Source organism: Columba livia, chromosome 11, assembly GCF_036013475.1.
Source record: "Columba livia isolate bColLiv1 breed racing homer chromosome 11, bColLiv1.pat.W.v2, whole genome shotgun sequence".
In the NCBI taxonomy this organism is placed as follows: domain Eukaryota; kingdom Metazoa; phylum Chordata; class Aves; order Columbiformes; family Columbidae; genus Columba; species Columba livia.
In genome coordinates this window covers 3386223-3405758 of record NC_088612.1, presented here as the reverse complement: position 1 = coordinate 3405758, position 19536 = coordinate 3386223, and the positions used below count along the sequence as shown (strand labels likewise).

General features: G+C 41.8%; 1 protein-coding gene across 3 annotated transcripts; it reads right to left on the bottom strand.

Moving 5' to 3' along the window:
- Positions 1-330: 330 nt before the first annotated feature.
- On the bottom strand, positions 331-19377 carry TM6SF1 (transmembrane 6 superfamily member 1). 3 transcript variants are annotated; one of them, XM_065076481.1, is made up of 10 exons: positions 19152-19376; positions 17018-17121; positions 15626-15723; positions 14558-14661; positions 13630-13712; positions 12115-12236; positions 7647-7751; positions 5570-5662; positions 4443-4562; positions 331-650 (listed from the first exon to the last, which is right to left on the bottom strand). In XM_065076481.1, the coding sequence occupies exons 1-10, from the start codon at positions 19241-19243 to the stop codon at positions 642-644; spliced, it is 930 nt and encodes a 309-aa protein (XP_064932553.1). In that variant the 5' UTR covers positions 19244-19376; the 3' UTR covers positions 331-641. The 3 variants fall into 3 exon arrangements, with proteins under 3 accessions (XP_064932553.1, XP_064932550.1, XP_064932551.1); XM_065076478.1 differs by having other exon boundaries at positions 331-706; positions 19152-19374; XM_065076479.1 differs by lacking the exon at positions 5570-5662 and having other exon boundaries at positions 331-706; positions 19152-19377.
- Between the last annotated feature and the right edge of the window lie 159 nt (positions 19378-19536).

Here is a 19536-nt window from a genome sequence, read left to right as displayed (position 1 = left end):
GCCTTACCATGAGAGTTGACTGCTCGAAAGGTTTCTTGGGGTTTTTCACAAGGACGACCCGCAAGACATAATTTCTGACAAATAAAACACGTGCACGTGGCAGAGTTACGGATGTTGATTTTTCACACTTCAGAATACTGACCGTCACATCGTACAGCAGCTCGGGGGGGGATCGCTGGTGTTCTCCAGTGTGTGGAGGCTAAACACTGACATCGTTATTATTATTAAACTTCATGCGGTATTTCTAAACCTGTCAAAGCAGCTCACTTAAAAATAGCCACGTGAACCAGCAGCTCTGCTGCAGCGCAAAGTCAAAATGTTGAGAAGTGGTGCTGAAGGCAGCCGTCTTTATTTTCCCTTTTCAGGCAGGAGAAACAAAACAGACCGTGCAACTTTACACAATTGTGCAATCTTACACATCTCACACGCTTCATTTGGGTTCCGTTCGAGCAGTTCGGTTACATCCCAACCCAATTATATACATGGCCAAAACGAGGAGCTGAATACAGTCGTGCTATTCCGTTTTTTCTTCTTGTTTTGTTTTCATAAAAAACTCTGGCTTGTGGACACACCTGTAGGCCAACAGCTGCGGGAGAATCCCGTACATTACATTCAATATCAGGAAAAACTGCTTTGCTTCTTCAGGGACTCTGTAGATGTAAGGAGTTCGAGCATGAAGAGAAGCACCAATATGGGAAAATTGAGCCTGTGGTGTGTATACAACGTATATACGGAAAAAAAAGGGTAAGGTTTATGTACATTTTGGAAAGCCAGCATAATGTGCATGCAAGTCTCTATCTCCAGTGACATCTGCCAAGCCAACCCTTTTACTCCAGAATTATCCGCCATACATTTTGCACAACAGTATAAAAATACAGTCTAAACTGCAGTCATTAATATCTTGGTGTAAAAGGAACTGTCGGTACCACGGTAGGAGGTTCATTTGGGTGGTTCTGAGGTATAGATGAAGTTTACAGTGGAGGTTATGTGCAAACACAGGCTTGCTGGGCTATAGTGTATTTTTAGCATAAACAAACATTTAAAGATAGAAGCGTCAGGATAGTCGCTGTCTTTTGTCTCCATCTGTTACCTGCTATTTCAAGCCACAGCTCGTTCACATTAACTATTGTGTATCCATTTATTAATTATTATTTAGTTACTTAGCACTGGAGGAGATCTGTGAAGATAAACATCAGTTTGATCTTAAGCAGAGCAGGAGAAAGAGACACCAGGATTTTAGCAACGCAGAGGAGTACACGATGGCCAAATCACGTCCTCCGTTCTGGCTTCAGCAGGAGTTATTTTAGGCTCACAAAGAACACCGTTCTGTGCATGGTTAGCGAAGTAGAAAGTGAATATAGTGCAGGTGTTTTAATACACACCCCTCTAGTGAGAGCTCAGGCCCAGACCGTCCGTCAAAACAGAGGAGGAAATTAGTGTTCAGGTGATTCCAACCACCCTCACCTAACAGAGAGCTGATCTAGCAAACCTGAGTCAGGAAACGGAGTAATCAAAGAAATCACATAAAAACAAGCTTCAGCAGAGTCCTACTTGGCCTGTTACACAGTGAGCAGGTGTCAGGGACTGATTCAGCCTCATAAACCAGCCTGTTCTGCAGCCCCTTTGCTCTCACCTCCATGGGGCAGCAGCTGCCGTGTCCCTGGGTGGGCAGAGCCTTAGCGCTCAGCCGCAAATCGCTCCTGTTGCGTGGGGCAGCAGCTTCCCCAGAAGATGGATGTCCACCAGCCAGCCTCAGGTAGGAGGTTTGGGGCTGTCTGGTGTTTACCCAGACACTGACACCGCTGGGGGTGTTTCAGAGCCTGTGTACTTATCTACAGGGGGTTGCAAGGCTTGTGTGTCTCAGGGTGGCCAGCTGTGCATCACAGTCAGTTGCTAGGGAAGTTCCTATGAGGTTTGCAGCAAACCTGCTCAGAAGGAGCTGTAAGGGACTGCTGCTGGGAGACCTGCAGCTCCCACAGCCTCCTAGAGGCCCCTGAAGGTCTGGGCCTTAATTGTGGTCCTGTCTCTTACAAGAGCTGTGGCGTGTCTCTGAGCTTAGAACAAAATGTTTCTGCTTTTTATAGTGCTCCATTTGTAGCCTATGAAGATTTTTACTAACTAATGACGTACCACATAACGAAGTTGCTGTTTATTAGACTTTTTTTTTTCAGTTTAACACATGGCTTTTTCCTTTCATAATATTAAGCGGTAACAGAAGAGCTGTTAGAGCAGATCTCTGTGCCTGGTGTGGCGAGAGCAACCTGCGCTCTGGTGTGTCACCTCAGCATGCTCAGGCCCTCTCAATAAATAAGCCATTCCCTGGTGCTTTCTGCTATTGAAGCCTAAGCGGAGAATTTTGAGTATCAAACCCCTAGATGTTGGCTGAGACATCAGCCAAATGAGATGCTGTGGGTAAACTTCTAAGGTTGCCTTATCTATCCAGCAGCCTTGGAAACCTCTGACCTCGGCCGGTCTGTGGGCGGCAGCACGTGGGGGCCGCTTGGTGCTGGACCTGGTGCTGCTCAACTTGCCAACTGCAATTTGCATGTGCCTGCTACTCGTTAAGCTGCTTTTCTGTATGAAATGATTTGGGTTTGGATTTTTTTTACAGTGCTTTTTGCCTGTAGCCTAATTATAGGCAGTACTTGAAATATTTCTCACCCTGCAGTCAAGAAGGCGCTCCAGCTAGAGACAGAGGAGGGCCTGGAAAATGGTTGGGAGTCCTTGCTCTGTGCCTTCTCTCTAAAACTGGCTAAAGTCAGGCAAAGACTGTAACTGATTTTGGAGGGGTTTGGCCCAGGTCTTACGAACACAAGGAAAGCCATCAAATAGAGCAGGGAGAGAGTAACCTTGGAAAATCTGTTCTTTGGGTTGAGGTTCTCCTGTAGACAAGAGGTACTGCAGAAACTAGTCACCAAAAACTGCAGGATTAAGGCAAACACTTAAATGGAGAAGGAATAGAGAAAACCTTCCGACATCTCAGAGGAGGGAAGGGCAGTGGGCCATGGAGCTGGTGGGACGGAATGGGGGGCTGTGGCTCTTCATCCCTGCGCCGGTGGCTCACTGGGACACACACGTCTATCCTGTTCACAGGGGCTATTCCAACCATTTTGTATCATCAAAACTCCTGGTACTTTAGTTGTGGAACATTTAAAGAGCTCTTGCTGAAATTTCAGGAAGCCCAAGGGTCACAACCTGGTTTTGGAGTCTGAATGTTAGAATAATATTTCTCTTTGAGTGAAAGGCTGGCAGCTCTTAGAGGTTCTTAGTTTAGATGAATCACGTGGTATTTTGAGACTTGTTTTTGTAAAAAGTACGTACTTCATAATTACAGAAACAGAAATAATTAAAATCCCCACGTTCCCCGTCTATAGGAGCAGTGTCCATTCCCAAGGGGCAATGCCTGTGGCTTCCAGCATTAAATATTGACCTTTTCTGGACCTTTGCATAACAGAAAGCAAAATATGCTTCAGTAACCACGTATGTTTTAATTATCAGTTACATGTGTTGTAACTTGAGAAAACAGTAGACAAACCTGGAAATGTGGTTTGTGCCTCAAAATGACCAAAACCAACCAAGCAAAAATCATCTCCCATCTGGGGGGCTGAGCCTTCTGGTAAATTTGCGGAGTTGTGATAGTCAGTGCTCTCTGACTTCTGCTTTACTTCTTGTGCTAAACAACCTTTAAAGGAGCAATTTCTTTCTTGACTGACTGGGGAATTCATGAAACCTGAGTAATCTGTCAGTAGAGAGGTTCCTGACACTGGCTCTCCTACTTCAGTTAGCTTGTGCTTTTTTTAGATTAGATTTGGGCCAAACACAGTTGTATTATATTTATACCTTTTAAGCATCTAAACCTCCTCATTAATATGCTTGCCAGATTCTGGTTTGATATAACTTGGTATTTCAAGATGTTCTATAAACAGTTTAGGAAAAAAGTCATTCTCTGTGATAGCTGCTCGCAAATAGAAAATGTCACTCCCCCCATCCTCACTGGGAAATTAAGCTGGATTGTTGTTTGTATCCCTGATTATCTCAGGCCTGGAAAACACAGTGTTGGTCTGTATTTGTCTAATAGTGGTTCTTGAATTACACTTATTGCCATATCCCTGTGTTCTTATTGTCACAGGATTATGTGCGTATTTATTGTCTGGATGCTCAGAGCACATTTTATCTACTGTACAAGGTTTGAGCTGGAGAGTGCATGGTGGTTAATAAGGTTTAAATGAGTCAAGTAAAAGGATTCTGCAGTAGGGAAGTCTACTAAAGCCAGAGTGAAGCCATTACAGACATGTAATACGTTTGATTCTCCACTCCCTTCAATAGTTTTTTTACACATATAAAAGGGGACCTGAGTTACAATGGCATAAAACCTGCATGGGAAGATCAAGTATGTACTTATTAACTTGCAATCCGAGAGTGAACATTTTACAAAGGAATACCTGAGCTAGTCCTCCAGCATGTATAAGGGTTAAATCGGGCATCCAGGAACAGCCAGGCACCAGTAGGCCATACAGAGCCACCACGTAGTACGGCACAGAGTAGAACATGTATGCCAGCATCTGCGTTTCAAACAGAAATATTAGTTGCTTTGCAGTGTGAGGGAGATGCATTTAAAAATCAGCCAGCTGCTGATGAGCAGGTGAAGCTGTTCAGAACTACACTCCTGGCAGCAATGATTCCCAGGCCTTTCTGCAGCTGTAACTTCTTTGAGAGAAGAATTACACACCTGGGTGCTGTTGACTGGATCCAGCTACCCTAAGGCCTCTGCTAATATTGGCAGCTGGTGTCTCTTGCCCTGTCCAAACTGAAGTCATCCCAGGACATATTTTTCTAACCCTTGGCATCTTGATACCATCCCAATAAGCCTGGTTTGACCTAACTCAGTGTCCAACGCAACATGGGTGTCCATTTCTCAAGTTCCCCTGCACTGTCAGTGGGGAGGTGTGAGATACACCCAAGCCACCCCCTTCCCAGACAGCACAGGTCCAGCACAGATATTTGGGTTCTGCTTGTGGCACCTGTGAATCCTCTGACCGCTTCAGGCCCTGTGCAGCAGCTGGGGTTACAAAAGAACTTGTAAATACTACAAAACTAAAGCACAGCATTCCCTCCTCTGCAATGATTGTGTAAATAGGGTTTTGGGGGGAGAAGAAGTGTCATGTTTCAAGGAGTGTGTCACTGGTGACAGAGTGGAATGTGAGCTTAAGGAATCTCATCCTACTACACTCCTTTTTGCTCCGTTATTCCAGACTGAAAGTCTGCTTTGCCCTTCGTAGGAAGGGGAATAATAATAAAAAATGTCCATCTGTTTCATGGACTCTATTAAAAGAGGCCTGAGTAATTGGTAAGTGTAAACTCCAGGTAACTGATTTGAATCTAAGTTAAGTTAATAACAACAAAGAGTTGGTACCCTGTAATGGCTGTAGTAGAAAATATGAAATACTGTTTAACTTGCCATGAACAAATCCTCCCCTTGTTGCTCTCATTTGTGAAACCCGTGGCTTTGTCTTTGTGCCAGTTAACAAAACACTTCTTAACACTCTATGCTCCATGGTCAGTGCATTACCTGAAGCTTAGGATAGGCAGCAGGATCTTTTATATAAGGCTCGTGAAGTTGAATATATAGCCGGCAGAGTTCAGCAGGGCAATCCAGAGCAATCTAAGGAGAATTTTGAAAACTTCCTGTGAACAAAGATTTGATCTAAAATGTGCTAACCTGATAGCAGCCCTAAAGACTATGGGGTCTGCAGCACTGCTACCCTGAGGCTTTCTCCAGATCTACTGCAAGGGTGATCCATTGGATCACCAGTTAAAAAGCTGAAGTGCAGCCTCTCAGCTCCTGCTCAGAGGGTTTGCGAGGAGGAGCCGACAGCCGGCTGTAAAGACTTTGGCTGAGAGTTCAGTCAGTTGGCTGTGCTGTAGTAAAAGTATAATTGCTATCGATTTGTTCTAATGAGCAGACTTTGATCTCAGCAAATGAACTTTCCAATGGAAAATCGCTCCAAGTGGAAACTTCATGTTAAGCACCCAATTTTAGGATAGCAAGCTACAGATGTAGTCCAAGAAAAGAGTTGCATGGTGGAGAGCAATGCAGAGAGACAGGTGTTACTTAAAAATATGAGTAGCAAAGGAGAGTTTATTGGATTGTGCATTCCTATAGAAAGAACCAAGTTACCAATAAACATGGAGAGACGCAGTTGCAAAAGTAGTTCCTTTTCATAGTAGCCCTTAAAACTACTACATAACATAACTCATTGTAGAGTAGTAACCTGTGTCACCAGCTGTCACTATGTCACTAGGTGGTTTATGGCAAGGCATCGTTAGTGCCTGAGTTACAGGACTGTGCGCAACTGAATTTCATGCGTATTTGGCGTGTAACTTTGAGGCGGAAATGCAAAGATTTGCAAACAGTGGATAGTCCTCCCTGTTCTTTTCCAACATGGGCATCCAAGAAGGTGGTCTGAGGGGACTATAATGGGTTATATTTTGCTAGCTTTTCACAAAATCATGCTTACTGCAGCTTACACAGATGTTCTGTTGATCTCTGTGTGGGTAAGTAAGGCCAGTAAGCAGTTCCTGTTTGGTAAAGAAAATATATAAAGCAATGACCACCCTCTCAAAATCAACAAAACATTCCGCTGAGAAATGAAGAAGTGGGATTGCAGAACCAAGTTATACGTTAGAGCACGAAATTAACATTTCCCTCAGCAAAATTACAGGTAGAACACCACCAGCAGTGCTCTGAAGTAGCGTGATCTAAAAGAAGTAAAGCAGTCTGTGCCAAGTTAGAAGAAAAACATATTTTTGAGGCAAGTTTTCAGAGAAACAGCAGGAGATGAGAGTAACGTGAGCAGCAGAACCACAGAACAACAATCTGTGCTCGGTAAGAAAGTGTTACTTGGGTACCTATTGTCACCTGAACGTTTGAGCTCTGATCCCAAAATGACATCCAGCTTCCTTCTGATTAAGACATAAAATGCTTTAGAGCTGACAAAGGATTAGATTTACCTACTACTGGATTTATCTACTTCAAGCACTTTCAGCACTGAGTCATTCATTCTGAAATATTAATATGATTAACTATGCTTAAAAACAAACACTTTTTAAAAAATCAGTTCTTGTGAAGTGGAAATGATGTGTGTTGTTCAGGTAACATTGATAAATCTATGGGGTTTGTTGCTGTTGTTTTGTTTCCAGGTAGAAATGTTTTCATCTGTCTCATGCAGTGTAAGTTAACTTGGCTTCCTATATAGTTTTAGCTATGCATCTCTGTTTAGAAAAACATTAATACAGATTTAATTTAGTTGATTAGTCTCCATGTTCTTGGACATAAATGTAACACCAGACCAACAGTTTTAGGTCATACTGATCTGTACCTGGGAGGCTATTTACTCTTGTGATCGTGCAAATACTTTCTTTTGGAAAACATGCTTTACACAGGGCAAAATGGAGAAGCAAAGCACCACTAATTATCATAAGCAATCAAATGATTCTTGATATATCTAAGGCCTATTCCAACCCTGAAAGTCACAGGATTTCCCTAAACCAAATCGTACATAGTTTTTCACACAGAGATGATGATTTCAAATTTAAAAGTCTGACTGAAAATTAGAAGCTAGAATATTAAAATATCTTCCACTTACCATGCCCCTAAATATGCAAAACCCCGTTGCTAGAATGAGATATGCAGCTAACATTAAATCAATTGGTCGTCGTAAGAGTCCTTTCTTCTGGACTTCCTGAACCACCTGTGGCACAGAACATGTGTAGTAAGTACATCAGAGTTCCACACTACATGTATTTAACTCCACATCAGTCTCTACAGGAAGGGTCAAGAGGTGAGACATGGTGATAGAAGCAGTTAGTTCTCAGTTACATTATTTATACGCTTATTTCAGAGATGGAACCACATCTAAAAGGGTGACTTCAGACTTTATAGGATGCAGTGAGGAAAATTAATTTGAATAAACTGTAGAAATGGATGGATCCAACTAAAGTCATTTCAATACAGATTAGTTTACGTTCAAAGCAACCTAAATCAAATGAACGCTACCCTAACTCTGAAATCACATCAGGCTTTAAAACAGCGTAACTAACTTCCACAAAGTTACGTCTTTTGCTAATTGGAATGAATTCATTTTCCTAAATGTCCCTATGTAAAAAAGCTCTGGAAATGTAGGTTTGTCTCAAACATTTGAAAGTTGAATCTAATACACTTTGTAAAAGGACTGTTTGGAGGGACAGCAAAATGAGAGTCCATCTCATTGACGGTGAAGGGCTGGTTTTCAGCAGCCTATGACGCTATTGAAATTAATGGAATATCACTGGCAGAAAATAAGAGCTTTTATGTGGCCAGCTGAGCTCTCTGCTGAGTTCAGTGAGCAAATAATACATCTTATTATGTAATGCAGAAATAGAGAATGAAGTGTGTGTGTGTGTGCATATAGAACATGTGGAAAATCTTCCTCTCGTTCTTTTATCACCGTACGCCCTGCGTTCCTCCGATAGGCACTGCAGCACCTCTCGGCGTCTGGATGCGATCTGTTCTGTGCCCCCTTTCCTCAGCCTCAGAACTGGAATCACCCGCTGTACCACACGGGCAGATGTGAGGGGTTCACACCCTATGGTAGCAAAGGCCATATGGATATTTAACATGGAAGGTGCATTGGAGGAACCAAAGTCATCTCTTTGCCTACATGGTAACACTTACAAGACCCATGGAAATAATTTGAGGTAGAGTTTCAGTGCTTTGTAGTCACAGACAAAATAAAAAGCACATCAGAGTATCTTTCTGTAGTTCAGAGGGAAAACTTCCCCATTTATGTGTTACTCATTTCCTCTTCCTTTTTATTAGCTGTGTTTGGCATGCAGACAGCAAAAGAAAAACCTGATTTCCTTCCTGTTATACACTTGTGGAATTGTCTCTAAAGCACGAAACAATAATTAGGATGTAAAGGCACAATTAAAAGCACTCAGGATCAAGAAATACACAATAAAGTTACTGAAACAGGAGAACTGATCTTGCAAGCACAATTCCTGAGTAAGAACTGCAAGACCTGCATTGTAGTTCAACAAAAATAAGGCTCTTTTAAACACATAGCTTTATGAAAGGGGTGGCCTTTTTTTTTTCTCTTAAAGGTTATTTTTCAGAAAGCAAGTAACTTGTTTGTTTTTTTTTTTCAGACACAAATAACAGGTCTGTTTTGCCAGTAGGGTGTCATTTCATATTAGGAATGTTTATAATGTTACCTGCAAAGAATATCTATATTCTAATAGTCATTCCTATGAAAGACAAAGTCCTCCCATAGCTGCTGAGTTGCAAGTAATTTTCAGATGTAGACTACCTAAGGATAATGGAAAGTTTGAAGGCTGTTATATTTTCTTTCCCCTTTTGCCTAAGTATGAAGCTTATATTAGGTATGTATCACTCCTCCTTTCAAAAGGCATATTAAATGAATGTGCATGTTTACTGTGATCACAAAGCTACAAGAGAACTTCTTATTTAGAGGTTTTGGAGACAAAACCAGTATTAGTGGGAACAACCTTTGGTGCAGTACAAGTCTGGGAAATTGCCACGGTACAGAAAGCTCACACCTTTTTTTTCTCTATGCACACATTTATGCAAACAAAATGAAAACGTGAAGCTTAAAAAGAATGCAGAAGGCTTTGGAATACAGGGCGCACTTTGCTGGCAGACCTCAGCTTCGTAGTTATTTTGTTTTACCCTTCTTTCACGCAGCAAAGTTGCATTAATACGTGATAAGATGAATTAAGTGTTAAGTCCGCTGGCTGAGTAGGGACGACGTGCCACAGGCTTCCCATCTACTGCAAACAACACTGAACTCCGCACAGCTCTTGCCAACCCTGCTGTTTCTTTTGTGTAGCAAGGAAGCGTGCAGGCACGATTTGCAGCAGCTCTCGCTTCCAGGAAAAAGCTATTTTCCCAAACTTTGGAGAGGCTCCTTACATGACCAGTTTCAAAGAATCAGGATAATCAGAATTCATGCGTAAATCTGGATCTACGTGTGTTAACCCCATTGATGAATTTTACATTGCACTAAACTTTTCTGAGCTAACACATGTGTAGATAAATCTGTTAGGCTTTGTAAATACTGCAGCACAGCTTGGTTTGATTCTAAATGAGGATGTAACTCCACTCCTCTCCCATGGACCCACCTCTATTGGAAAACACCTAAAATGGATTACTTCCTGTGTCCCCACAGTTTTGGTTTTTTTAACTATATAGCAATTAGTAGCTTGGCCAACAGAATACACCTTGCTTCCATTGCTTTCATGTAAGTATTTTTATATATACTTGCACTATCATGTTTAAAAGCATTATTACATTTTTTTCCTAAATCTTTTAATACTATATTTGAATAAGAACAGTTTTAAACAATTCAATTTCACAGCTAAGCGCCAATGATCTATTGAAAGAGAACTAAGTATTTTCAGGACATAGAATGATTGGCTGACTGGTAACATTACGCACTGTTATTTCCTGGAAACAATACTTAATTTAGGACTGAGAGAGTTGTTTATAAAAAGAAAAATCCATGAGTAGCCGTGTTAAGATTTAAAGGCATTTTAAGGTTATTGAATCCAGGTATTTATGCCTGAAACATAAATTAGCTATGAAGATAAAATGTGACTTCTAAAAAAGAAACTAGTTAGGAAGGGTAGGAGGCCTCAGTGAAAGGAATCGAGGCTTTTCCAATGACCTTCTGAGCAACAGGATTCCCTAAGAAGTGCAATGTTAAATTTTCAAATCACCAGCTTTTTCTGCACTCATTTTTGAAATAAAATCTTAAAACTAAGTTTCTCTGGAATATATAGCAAAATAAAATATCAAACCTAGGTGCGCTGTTCAGCTCCTGATAAGCACAGGAAACATGTCTGTGATTCAGCAGATCAGTTCTCAGTCCTAGGAAATCACACTGAAACCTTCATCCATCCTCCCTGCAAAGGATGCTCCACTGCTATAGAGAGCAAAAATTGCCACCCCTACCTTTAACTACACTTAACCTCTCTACCGTGATGACTCTAAAGAATGTGTTTCTGGCCAGAATTCCTGATGTTTTTAAGCAAATCAGCTGCAATCACTGTGGGATGGGACATGTGTTTTCCTATAAGCCTGTGCAGGAGGGTCTAAGAGGGTTTGGCACCTGAAGTCTCCCCCAATTTGCCTTTCATAGGGATTTGCCTGTTATTCTGTGCTGCACGCTACACCCCTCGCACGCTGCCTGCCTGCGAGCTGTGGAACACAAACTAATGCCTTCGACTGTGTTTTCAGTGACAGAATTAACCTGACTGAGACTCAGGAGCTCTTGTAATGCAAAAGTATTGATTACATTACTTGCAACTGATATGGTGTGCTGTGGCAATAAACTGGCTTGCTTTAGCAATGAAGAGTTAATGATCTGTTCTGTGCTTTGTACTGCAGGGCTTTTTAGGTGTTGGTTTTTTGTCCTAAAACAGTGCTTACACTATTACTGCATATTTTGATTGCTCAGTTAATAATCTTATTAAAGCCTAACTATAAAACTTGAAGGCAAACATCTGAGGAGTTATAAGTAAACATTATTTTTACAGATGATGTTTTTTAATAAGTAAAAAGTGTGTAAGTAATTTTCAAGTCAATTATTGTACTATGTCTTACCTGTGAAATCTAATATTGCAGAATGCACATACAGATTTCATATAATTCAATATTTTTTGTTAGTCATCTGCAGCAGAATACTTTCCTGCAGAGCTTCTATAAGGATTTAGTGGTGGTTGATGAAGTTAGTATATGTCAATATTTTCATCACCTAAGAAACTGAAACAGTCAGAAACTGAACAGATAGAGGGTAGTAACACGATTGCACCTAGAAATGGGTTCTTTATATATGAGATTCTTGTGCTTTTTCTTTATCACACCATGATGAGTATAGATAGGTCCTGCAGTATAGATATTTTTACGGTGTCCACACAGCCTGGCAGCAATTGCCATAAGAGATACCAGTTACAGTACATTCCATGCTCATCGAGGGACCTATAAAACCCAATAGAAAGAGCAAACATATTTCAGTTTTCCTAACAGCAGCAAAAACTTACATACAACTATGTTACCTTGACTGGAGTGTCATGAGTCACCGCAGGTTGGTTATAAATTCGGAACCCAGCCCATATGGGGAGGCAAATATATGGTATACTTAAGAAAAAAGCAGGACACACTTTTGTTCCGTATTTGCCTGTTAAAAAAATACGTATACAATGTGTAAGAATTTGTAAGCTGTGTTGCAGAGGAGTTAAAAAATACCCTATGTAATATCAAATCTGAAGCAGCTATGATAATGTAAACATAAAACATTAGGAATGGCTGTTAAAGGAACACACAAGTCTTGTTGAAAATCATGTGTTCAAAGTGGTAGAGTCACAGGTGACAGAGAAGAAGCCATTTTGGAAATGAGGGGTTTTTTGAAGAGACAGGAAACCACCTCTGTCACTCTGCAGTAGGTAATCCTAGAGGATGGGACAGCTTTGAAATCTCCTAATGGAACCTGCTCCAAATAGAGACATCATTCTTTAAAAAAAATGGAAAAAAGGAATGTACCCACTTTCTAAGATCTGATATTGCATTTGCTTTCCAAAGTCCTGAGCTCTCCTACAGGCCTGTATTAATAATTAGGACAAAACAAATTTGGAGAGCTATCCTTAGCCCACATGGAATCAGGAAAACCTGTGTCTTTGATGCTGTCTGCTCCCTGTGTCAGAAAGGACAAGGAACTTGAGAACAAGTTTCTCAGCTTCCCCAGAGGAAAGAGAAAGAGATGCTGTCGCACTAAATCCGCTGTTTCTCTGTGGTGCGTTTATATCTACAAAGGAGGGAACTGGACTGGCCCCAGGCTGCACCATGAGTTTCTGCCTCTGTCATGAGAAGCGGGGCCAGAGGGAGCTTTCCTAAAGCTGCCTATGGCATCTGGACAAATGAACCTTTTTTGCAGTTGAACACTTGTCAACTTTGCATCAATTTAAGCTTTGCTGAAAAGGAAATCTTTAATTGAGATGGGTAGCAGCCTTAGAGAACCACCTATCAGCAATAATGATGTAAGTGTTTTTAATTACAATTCTCAGCTTCTAGGAGCACAGCTGTGCACTGATTTATGTTAGAAATCTAGGAATGTTAAATTTATTTTGAAAATATAATAGCTTTCAGATTTCACCTTTAAAGGTGATTTGGAAACCTCTTGTAAGCTGCTCGAAAGTCAGACTATTAAGTAAATTGTAAATTTTATGCAAAATAAGATTTATATTTTCATGATATTAAGAGACTGTTATTGTCTCAGTACTTAAAGTGAACCTAGTTTGGATGAAAGCCTTATGGGTATAGCAAAATACAATTATTATTTTCCTTGACAACAATGTAAATTGCAAGTTTGGTTGTATTTTGGGTATTTTTCCTGGTCTCCATTTTTCCCTCCTCATATTTACATTTTGAAATATCTTGCATCTCTTTATTGATATTCCCAAAATTCCCCTTCCATATCATTACAGAAAGGAACCAGCAGTGCAGTAAAATACAGATAGCCTAATGTGGAATTTAGAAAATGTTTCACAGGGAAAAGTCATAAATTATGTCCTTACCCACAATGTTTCCAGGCATAAAGACAATGATGCTCATGATAATGGAACCTAGCCAGTAGAGGCCAATGGTTCTGTAGCTTTGTCTGTTTAAAAAAGAAAACAAGATATTGCGCCATCCAAAAAAAGATCCACTACCCCAAATCACCCTCAAATATTACACCCATTGCCATAGTTGTGTCTCAGCAGGTAAAGGTTTTAAAATCTGTACCACAACTCAACAGTGGATTCTTGCCTGTGAAAGAGCGATATGTAGAAATCCTGCAGTTGTGTGAGAAGGTTATTGCATGAACAGTACAGGACTTGTGCATGCTTAGTTATTTGCTGTCATGAAGGCTGACTGCGTGATTTTGCACATCAGAGTTTGTACAAGACTGTAATTAATAGTAATTAATTTCATTCTGGTAGTGCTTCTATTACCAGCGGGTATATTAGCCTCTGTAATTTATGTACTTATTTTCTCAAACTCTTCATTCAACAGCAAGAAACATTAGAGCTTCTAGAAAAACAACATTTTATCTTAAACTGTGTGATACTCTCTGAAATGGATGAGAAAACATCATTGTGATAGGCAATATGTTATTCCCATCATATTATTTTTAAAAAAGTTTTATTATACATGCGTGTTTTTAATGAGCATTCTCTAAGTTTTCATTTAACACAAAGCATTCAGAGGAGCTATGCTCTCTGCTGCAGAGTGAAGTGGGGACATCACAACACAGTGGATTTGCTTGTCTTATTCAGCTGGGAGAAAGGGTAACTTGTGATGTTTCAGTTCCTGAGAGTAATAAAATTTTGATAGTGTTACTTTGGCCTAAGACATTAAACAGCCCTGAAATAAAAATCTAAATACTTGCTAGAAAAGAAAGCCATTTGTAGGTTATATGAGACTGCAAGCAGCATCAACAGTACACAAATCAAAATGACTTACTCCCATGCAATAGCTGCTACCATCAGCAGATACATCAGATAATGAACGGAGCCATCCCAATAGCAGATCACATGGCCGTACGCGGTGTTCAGATACGGCTCACCCTAGGCAATATTGGTTTTTAAAAAGTACAGGGATTAGAGGAAGAATAACAATCCATTAATAAAGAAAAGCAGGAAGCAATTTCAAAAAAGTAACTGATGTTTGTTCAATCCAGAGGCACAGTTTTTTGCCTGACACTACATGTTTACAAGCACAAACCTGATTTATGTAGGATCAGGTATAATTAAATCAGTTCTATAGCTACGAAACAGGGTGCAAGATGGAAGGAAAAACTCCTACGTATGACTGTCAGCACTGTTCTGCTACATTATGGAAACACTACTTTTCCATCTTTTAGTGACAAAAATAGACATTTAACATGGAACAAATAAAGATATCTGTAGCAACCGAGTGATCTACAACAGTATTGAGTGTATGGATGACATGGTATAACCTTGTAAGGTCCAATGCATTTTATGCTAAAGTTCATGGAATCTTTTCAATGACTTCATTGACTTTCATACCATGCTCTTCCTGAGCTATTTTTGGTGGATGTTGATATTCAGCAGCCAACGCATTCTGCTGACTGCGTATCTGGCATGATCATTTTTTAACTCTGTTTTAATTCCTTTTAGTAAAGTGATTAGGCAAAAATAAAGGAGCAATTTTGTTTCCTTCTTGATTCAGATTTAAGTCCTGCAGTACTCGTCTCCTCCTGACAGCTGAGTATCTATGACTTACTGCAAACGTGTACAGTCTGTTCAGTTCCCACAGAGGCTCATACAGAACAGCATTTATTTCACTAAATAACACTGGAGTTTGAAAGGTGTGCTATTTTTTCCAAATGAATCAGTGATTTCAAGTCAATGTAGGTTTTGTCCATAACAATAATGAAACAGGTCAATGTCCAAATTTAAGACGATTGTTTTGAATGTGCTAGTAGCTGCTTTTTTTCTGTGAAAAACACTATAACAACCTATTTGTAGTTAAGATTTTGTTTATATTGTAAGCCAGACAATTGTTTACCTCTCTCAAGTAATGAGTCATGAATCCGTCAATAATTCCATCCTGTTCGAGTCCAATTATTAGATTCACTACACTGGTAAAGGCAAATACAGCATAAACTGTAATAAGATAAAGGGGGAAAAAATAATAAGTTAATAAAAGACTTGGAATCACGCAGTTACTTCCCAGTCCAATAAATTCAGTCAGGCAGAGATCTATTGAACTAGATGCATCTACTTTGAGGTCACAGATATTTAGGATACAATATGACATTCTAACATAGCTTGAGAGTTTCTAATTAGTGGTTGGTCAACAAAGTTCTTGAGTTTTTCTTAACGACATGAAATTCTATAGAGCTGCAGGAACAGCCTACGTGGAAAACCAGTGTCTGCAGAAAGGGCTGTGTAGCTTTTCAAAAATCTCAATCACGCGAAGTAGACAACCTTGGCTCTTGGAAAGGAGAAAGGGCAACAAAAAGGAGATGGAGAGGGAAACGTGACTTGCCATTTTCAGCGGTGAGCAAGGCAAACTGCATTAGCCACAGCAGTCCATAGGAGACCTAGCTGGCAAGTTAGCGAGTCACTCCTTTGAGACGGGAAATTTATTTGTGGGAAGTTTGTGTTATTTATTTCCTTTGCTTTCAGCATGAACTGATTGTTCCCAACCACACGCAGAACACACTGGGGCCAGACACCAACAAGTTGTGACAAGGAGGAAGACAGAGGGCAAATACAGGTGGTTTGTACCCTGCTTTGCCTACGGGCCCATCTTGCAAAACTTTAAAAAACAGCAGTGGTTTTTCTTCTAGATTTTTTGCTATAAGGTAATCTAGATCTGAGGTTTCCTTTTAAAAGTTAACCAATCTCTCTCTCGCTATAGCAAAGTATTGATCCAGAAATGTTTGCTTGAGCCAGGAGTTGGGGTGGTTTGAATTTCCTTAAGTATCACAAAGGTGCATTAACAGAGAAGCCTAATAAATCTGAGGTAATCCATTAATTCAATCATAGGAAGAACCAAGCCCTGGAGAGCATTGGTCCAAAAGAGTCCATTCAGGACAACATATGCGCGAGAGGTCTACTGTGGTATCCAAGTCCTGCTACAAGAAGGATCTTAGCAGGTATTACAGTATTTTAAACACTTTCACAGCTCAACACAAGTGTTATTCTTTCCAAATAGGAGGCCTGGCTTGTCCCCAAGCTGGATTTTCTATTTGAGAAGAATTAAAAGGTTCAAAAGAAGCACTATTTCTCCTCCTTTTCCCCCGGTCTGTCTGGCTTTCTTGGCTCCTCGGCACCTCACCAGACTGGGTTCTGAAGCCATGCCTTAAATGTTCAACCTGAAATAACCATAATATATTACCATTTATATAAATGAATACTTTCTGAATTTAGCTTCATTGTTATCAAGACATACCATAAAACAGTGGATCTTTTGGTGGTTTTCTTTTGACGAGAACACGAGCCAACAGACCAATAAAAACCAGAACCAGCAATCCAACTGCAACGATTGCCCAGGAACTGTAACAGTATTAAAAAGAAAAAGAATTTAAAAGAAAGGCAGAGAAAGAGACAGAATTTTGCTTCTTCAGCATTCCTTACCAGCTATCCTCATATGCACATACTCCTAAAGTAAATTTTAATACTTTAAAAGGCTGGTTTTAAAGTCTATTGCATAGTCTGTCACAGTATTCATTTTATAGTTTTGCAGAATTTATGTGCCTGTCTTTTCACATGTGGTCATCTAAAAAAAGAAAATACAAAAATAGCTAGATAAATAACATCCAGGAGCCTAGATATGTCTGACTAAAATCAGTTTTCATGCTGGTATCTGCAAAAATAAACAAAAATGATGGAGAACTTAAAGGCCAACAAGAGGTGAAAGTCAAAACCACACAGATTTCAAGGCCAAAAAAGATCATTAGAGATATTTAGTCTAACCTCAGCAATAAATTATCTACTCAGGAAATTCCATATTTGCAAATAAAACACATCAGTCCCATGGAACAGGAGTAGCAGTGTGGAATGCCTGTGATGGATCTAGGTTTAATTTCCAGTTTTGGCAGTGCTACCAAAGGTCTCTCCAACCCTATAAGAAAGGACCAGTAATTGACAGAGGTGGGCTTGGCAGAAAAGACCTTTTCTCTGAGGATGGAGCTATAATGTTAGTGTGTGCAAAGTGGTTGGTGGTGGAGGAAATCAACAATCTTCAGCACAAAGCAAATTTCCCTCCTTCCTCAAGAAAATGCAAGTTAATAAAGATCATTGTGGAATTGATTTACATGTTTAAGTGCTTAAACTCTTTCTCGAGTCTTCACTCTTATGCTTGTGTGTGAGAAGAAAAGGAAGGAAAAGTTAGGTAAAGCCCAGAAGCATAAGCTAAAAATATTTGGTACGTGATTTTATATATAGTATCACTCTGTGTTTCAAGAAAAGAAATTGTGTAGCAACAAATAATACTATGACAATTTCAGCCTTAGTGAAACTAGACTTAAAATTATTGCAAAAAAATAAAAAAGGCAAGATTTCAGAATATATACACACATACGTTCTGAGTCAAGATGAGCAGTGCTAGCCTGTTGATTTATTTTATGGTTTGAATCCTCTGCTAGTCTGTTTTTCCAGTGATGAATTTCTTCATACTATTACAGCTGTTAATATTGCAGTGACTTTTCACTGTGGTCTATCAATTTGAAATAAATATTGGCAATGAATCAAGTAAGCCAGCATGTGCTATTCAGCATTTCTCTAGCAGTGAGAAACAAAAAATGAAGTTATCAAGCAGAAGGAGGGAAATGAGGAAGAAACATGTAGCAAAGCCTTAAAAACATGCAGCAAGTATTTGCGCAGTAAAGTTGCAAAACACCCCAGGCTGTGAGATCACTAAATTCCGTGCAGACCTTTAGCACAGTGGGTTTTCCATGAGAAAAGACTTTTCTAGACGTGCGGTTTGTCCTGGGATCCTGCGTTTTTTGGCAGAGCCGGGGCGTATTGACATTTTCAGTTAAAACTCGCACGTCTTAGAGACTCCCTGAACGTTCGGCTCGGGAGCGTTCTGAGGGCGGTGAGTTCTTCCACTCGTTTTTAAATAGAATTGCGTTTTGTTCGCGGGTGCGCTGGCAGGGGAGCCGGAGGGCGGCGGCAGCGCCGCGGGGCGCAGGGCGCGGTGAGGCGGGTTTGTCCTTCGGCGCTCCCGGCCCGCCCGGCGGGCAGCAGCCGCCCGCGGGGACGCCGGGACACGCTGCAGGTGATGCGAAGCGGGCAGGTTTGAGGGCCCCGGGGTGAGCCCCGCTCGTGTGTTCCCGGTCGCATCGCGCACGGCTCCCGGCGGAGGACGCGGGCAGCACCCGGAGCGGGGCTCGGCTCCCACCCGGCCGCCCGCTGCCCCGCTCCGCCTCCCGCTCAGCCCCGCGGCCGCAGCTGCCCTGTCCCTGCGCCACCGCTAAAAATACCCGCCGGGCTCCCCTGCCCGCCCGCACCTCCCTCAGCCCCGCCGCCCGCTCCGCTCCCCTCCCCACAGGGCGGGAGCCGCCCGGCCTCGCCCGCCTCACCTGCCGCTGGCCGCCAGGCAGTTGAAGAGGTACGTGACGGGGATGGCGGTGAGGGAGAGGACGAAGACGCCGGTGGCCGCCGAGGCGCTCATCCCCGCGGCGGGAGGCGGCAGCCGCCCTCTGCGCCCTGAGGCGAGCGCCGCGCCTTGCCCGAGGCGCCGCCTCGCCTCAGCCCTTCCCGCCCCGCCGAGGGGCGCCCGCCCGCCCGCGGCCCCGCCGGCCCCTGCCCGCCGCCCGCCCCATGGCCGGCGCGCCCCGCGGCGGGCCGCCCCTCCCGCCCGCGCGGGAAACCTGAAATCGCCTCAGAAACCGGAGCCGCCCGGGGAGCTGCCCGCCTGCCCCGGGCTCGCCCCGCGGCCCCTGCCCTGGCCCCGGGGGTAGGGGA

What these genes read in the sequence shown, in the direction of transcription:
- TM6SF1 (XM_065076478.1), bottom strand. Translation starts at nt 19,243, where the DNA reads ATGAGCGCCTCGGCGGCCACCGGCGTCTTCGTCCTCTCCCTCACCGCC. An exon ending in TGCCTGGCGGCCAGCGGCAG is followed by an intron (nt 17,122 to 19,151) that starts GTGAGGCGGGCG and finishes ATACTGTTACAG; the next exon opens with TTCCTGGGCAATCGTTGCAG. An exon ending in CTCATGACACTCCAGTCAAG is followed by an intron (nt 7,752 to 12,114) that starts GTAACATAGTTG and finishes TCTGTGCCACAG; the next exon opens with GTGGTTCAGGAAGTCCAGAA.